Below are 4,615 nucleotides of genomic sequence, written 5' to 3'. Positions count from 1 at the left end.
GGCACGCCAGTTGGCAGTTGGACTCAGTGGCAAATGGCAGCAGTCGCAACAGCAGCTAACCAGTAGGAATACCAAGAAACTTACCCTCGTACCGAGAAAAATACCAAAATACCGATAATGAACTGAGAGAGATGAGGGTGGAAAATACTCGAAAATGGTGACATAAGATCGCAGTGGGACGATGTCGCTGGGTCAAAAGATCTTCAAAATTAAAAGTTATACCCAGAGGTTTTGCCTGATATTTGCGATAAAATTGCGCAAGGACTCGCCGCGAGGACATGCGAGGTGAGGAACAAAAAAACACATGGAAAATGAAACAAGTTAAAGAAACCCCCGAAGAAAATTTAATAAAAGCTTTAAATTGCAAACATAAGGACCAAACATTAAGCTTTACAGTTGAACAATTATAAAGGTTAAAGGTTACTGCGAGCCCAGTAAATAATTAATCATAACCAGCGATAGTGAACTCAATTACAAACAAGTGACGCTTTATATGCAGTATTAAATTATTCCCTCAAGCCAAAGTGGACAGAAAAAATAAATAAATATTATTTGCATTCCATGCTCGGTGTCCTGTCTGCGAATGTGTGAGTGTGAGTGAGCGAGTGTGTGCGTAAGGGCAAGTTTGTATCCTTACCACAAGTGTGCGAGCGTGTGAGCCTGGCTTATTGACGACGCGTAGCCAAGGCAACGCATGTTGGCCCCAACAAACAGAGGCGGCGAAATGGGGGCCAGGCATATAATTATAGACCAACCGTCCCCACCTACATGCCATGTATATACACAGACAGAAAATATTTATGAGTTCTTCCTTAAATAGAATCGATATGTTTTAATTAGAGATGTATTTGATTATGGATGATATATGTTCGATAATAAATTATAAAAATGTTAATAAATATGATTAATTATTATTTATTATCTGCACATAAAGTGGATTATCTTTAAAGGATTGATTTAATGCAACCCATAAAAGGATATTTTATGGATAGATGTATCTGTCAGTGATTGTTTAATATTTTCAAATTGTTGTTTAATATTGCTACTACGTATTTATTTGAAAATTAATCATTTTCTGCACATTAAGTAGATATATATAATAGTTAGAAATGACAGCTTTCCAATTCATGTAAAATATTAAAAATAGTTTAGTTCTCAACCATGAAAAAAAGATTTTAATTATCTTAGTTTTATATGTAAACAAGTTATATTTTAAATATTTTTTTGCCGTGTACCAGAGTAGTTATGTCCATGTACCATATACTGCTATATGGCGTGCCTGGCAGGCACTGGCAACACTTTACTCGATTTGTTTAATCGATTTTTCTGCCAGTACCTCTGTGTAAGGAAAACGGAGGTTGCGGAGGCGGTGGCACGGGTCTCAGAGGGTGGTGGCTGCTATGGGGAATGAGTCAAAATTGCCTTTATTATAGATAAATATGAACGATTTAGTGCCGCACGCAACTTAAAATGACCAGCGGGCGTTGGAGAAAAGCTTGGAAAAGTGGGAAAATGGGGGCGTTAAAGGGGCGAACGCAGGGAAGACGCAACCAGCCAAGCGTCATAAAATATACGCCACTGGCCGTCAGATTTATAGGCGCCGCCCCTCCCTCTTTTTTAGTCGGCTATTAATAATAAAAACAAAATAAAATAAGAGAACAGGCTAAGTAGAAGCAGCAACAAATTACCATAATTGCCTTGCATCATTTTTATTCAACCAGCTCTCAATGCGCCAAAAACGACTTAACGGTACTTACCAAAACTTGCACAATATTCCCAACTTGAAGAACTTTTATAATAAGGTAACTCAATCCATTGCCCTACGAAGATGGGATACTCTGAAGGTATCATTGGAAATATATAAAATAAGTATAACAAGAACAGACAAAATGAATATTCCTAAAATATATTTAAAACAAAAACTTATTAGATGGTTTTTAAAGTACTAGTTAAACAGTTCTATAATATTTTAATATTGGATACTATATGTGTTATTAGTGCTGTACAACAGAACCTACTGTTCGGTTGACTTACAAAGAATTTGCATTACTAAGTTTTTGTAAAACACATATTTGGATCCCAATCCCAATGTTTAATTGATTTTAATCCTTAACAAAAGCAGGACTCTAAAAATTGGCATTACACGCTTCAATTCCTTCTTTATAACTTCTTAAATCGAGTGAAGTCCTACTGGATTTCAACGTCTGCGTCCCTCTTGATTGGTTTACAAATTGAATAGCCAAATCATTAGACTCATTCAGCAAAAAGCTTGCAAAAGTGTACAAAACCGAGCGATGCAAACTGCTTTTTATGCCGCCTCCCCCGTTCACCTTTCTACCACTTTATTTTACCCCATTCATTTAGCTGGTCATTTTGCAGTTCAGCACGAAGGCAGCTTGAAAGCTTCGACTACTTTTCCTCTCCAGCCATTGTTGTTGTTGTTCTTGTTTTTGGGTTCCAGGGGCGGGGGAAAACCGGGGGAGGGGGGCGATAAAAGTGCAAAAATATTTTTCCTCCTTCATGGTCTGTCAATTAACACGCCTTTTGCATTTATTCAATATAAATCGAGTGCCTGTCCAAGGAAAAAAGGGGGGATGTGGGCAAAAAAAGGGGGTTCGAAATGGGCAAAGGGGGGAGGCGGTAGTAAAAAGCAACGCTCCACCTGTAAATAAAATTAGTTTTCAAGAATGACGAAGCTCTCGAAGCACACTCAAATAAACCAGAGCTGGACTGAAACTGGACCCCGGCAGGAGACTGAAACTGAGGAAAACTGAGGAACCGAGACTAAGGCAGTGGGAAATTCAGAGACTGAGACTGGGGAATCGGAAAATTCAGAGGAAAGTGCACCGACTGAGCACTCCAGTTGCCGTGCAGTTCATTACACATTGGCGCAATCCTTAAAAATACTCGTGCCGAACACATGGAAGCCATTTTCATAAAAGTAAACGAAATGCAAAAGGAGGCGAAAGGTGTACCCCCCAGTTTTCCACCGTTTTCCTGCGTTTTCCACCGCACTTAACCCCTTCTGCCGTGAAAAGCCGAGATCTTTGTATTTAAACCGAGGCTTACACACAGTGCCGACGAGGAGTCTGTTCCCAGGCGAAATTGCACGTAACCGTCTACGTCTGTGGAATTGTTATAGAGTTGCATATAAAAATCGACTCTGCAGCAGGGACAAGTCTCTGCACTTTACAAATCTCCGTCCCTTTCGCTCCTTCTGTCTTTGTCTGTCTGTCTGCGAAAAAGGAGGAAAGCTAGCTTAAACAAGCTGCCGGCTATTAGCAGTGTGAGTACACAGCGAGAAGTGTCGAGTGGAAAGTTGCAAATCCCTAAGCTGTCAAACTAAGCTACTTAAGCTCCTAAGGAGTTAGGTATTTCTTAGAATATTTCATATTAAATTCCTTTTTTGATTTTATTTGAATAAATAAATTCGGGGGGCTGGGAAACTTTATAATTTTAATAGAGATTCACATACAGAAAACCCGGATAAAAAGGAATTATAACAAAAAGCTAAGTAACCTAAGATTTTTTTTTGTTACAACCAGACTTGAAAAAAAATTATCTTTGCTTAAATCTTTTTTCCAAACCTACATTTGATCATTTAAAATTTAAAATTCCTTTCCGTTTTTGCCAGTGTATTCACCATAGAGTGTAGGCTAGATGCAGAACTAGGCACATCACACAATTTCCTTTCAACAGCAGCAAAGGGAAAACGAAATGCGAAATACGAAATAGGAAAATATAACACACGTGCAACGTGCCACAGTGCTCCGTGCTCTATGTTCCACATATTCAGTGCTAGAGACTACTACTCTAGATTTCGTGACTCGTTGCTGAAGACTTCAATTTGTAGCACACTCTGTGCCATATCCCTCTGTGCGAGAGTGAGTGTGCCACGTGCAATCAGCGAGCAGGCACAAGGAGCTCGCCTCCAAAAAGGACTAGGAGTTCTAAGGCAATCCTGGAGCACCAAATTGGGTCAAAGTTCAAATGGGATACAGCGGGAAAACGAAGGTGCTGAACATCAGCGGCAGCAGGAAGAGCCTGCCTTTCTTTCTGGATGAATGAACCAACCAAGCTCGACTAAACCATTCCCAATTCCAATCCATACCAAACCGAGAACTGAGAGCCGGGAACCCAACCAAGCACATCCTAACTTTCTCGGGACTGGGCCAAGAGCCCTGGCAGCCTTTTTATTGCCAACGAAACTTAAACATTTCCATTTTAATTGACAGCCTGTCGATTGCTGGCTTTGAACCGAGCACCGAAAAAAAAGTGAAGAAAAACCCGTTGAGTTTTTCCCCAATGCTCGTCGTTGAGTTTGTTTTGACTCTCCAGACTCACAGACATCCACTTCGACGTCAAATTATGGCCCAATAAAAATCCTTCAAGAAATTTTTAAAGCCTTTAAATCGGAAAAGCGCAGGTGGAAGAAAATTCAATTCCGATAAGAAGTTGACTTGAGAAATATCAAAGAGCCAGGAAGTTTTAGAGAGATACAAGCGATAGAAAAGTAATCCTACTACCTTTCAAAAACTTTTTGTGGTAACAGTTTAGTTTTATAATCATAATTTATTATATTGATTCGCCTTAAGGTTTACTTTGTACCAATCCT

The 4,615-nt window shown here is 39.5% G+C and overlaps 1 protein-coding gene across 1 annotated transcript; it reads left to right on the top strand.

Annotated features, from left to right (window-relative positions):
- On the top strand, nt 1–4,370 carry LOC119563465. Its single transcript, XM_037876873.1, has 2 exons — nt 1–285; nt 3,635–4,370. The coding sequence occupies exons 1-2, from the start codon at nt 182–184 to the stop codon at nt 4,062–4,064; spliced, it is 534 nt and encodes a 177-aa protein (XP_037732801.1). The 5' UTR covers nt 1–181; the 3' UTR covers nt 4,065–4,370.
- The last annotated feature ends 245 nt before the right edge of the window (nt 4,371–4,615 follow it).

Source organism: Drosophila subpulchrella, chromosome 3R (assembly GCF_014743375.2).
Source record: "Drosophila subpulchrella strain 33 F10 #4 breed RU33 chromosome 3R, RU_Dsub_v1.1 Primary Assembly, whole genome shotgun sequence".
NCBI classification, from domain to species: Eukaryota; Metazoa; Arthropoda; class Insecta; order Diptera; family Drosophilidae; genus Drosophila; species Drosophila subpulchrella.
The sequence above is the reverse complement of the archived record's forward strand: the minus strand, read 5'-3'. Positions and strand labels throughout refer to the sequence as shown.

Excerpts from the sequence above, each read along its gene's own strand:
- LOC119563465 (XM_037876873.1), top strand. The coding sequence starts at position 182 with ATGTCGCTGGGTCAAAAGATCTTCAAAATTAAAAGTTATACCCAGAGG. Across the intron at positions 286-3,634 it reads TCGCCGCGAGGACATGCGAG|TGTATTCACCATAGAGTGTA; the intron begins GTGAGGAACAAA and ends CGTTTTTGCCAG.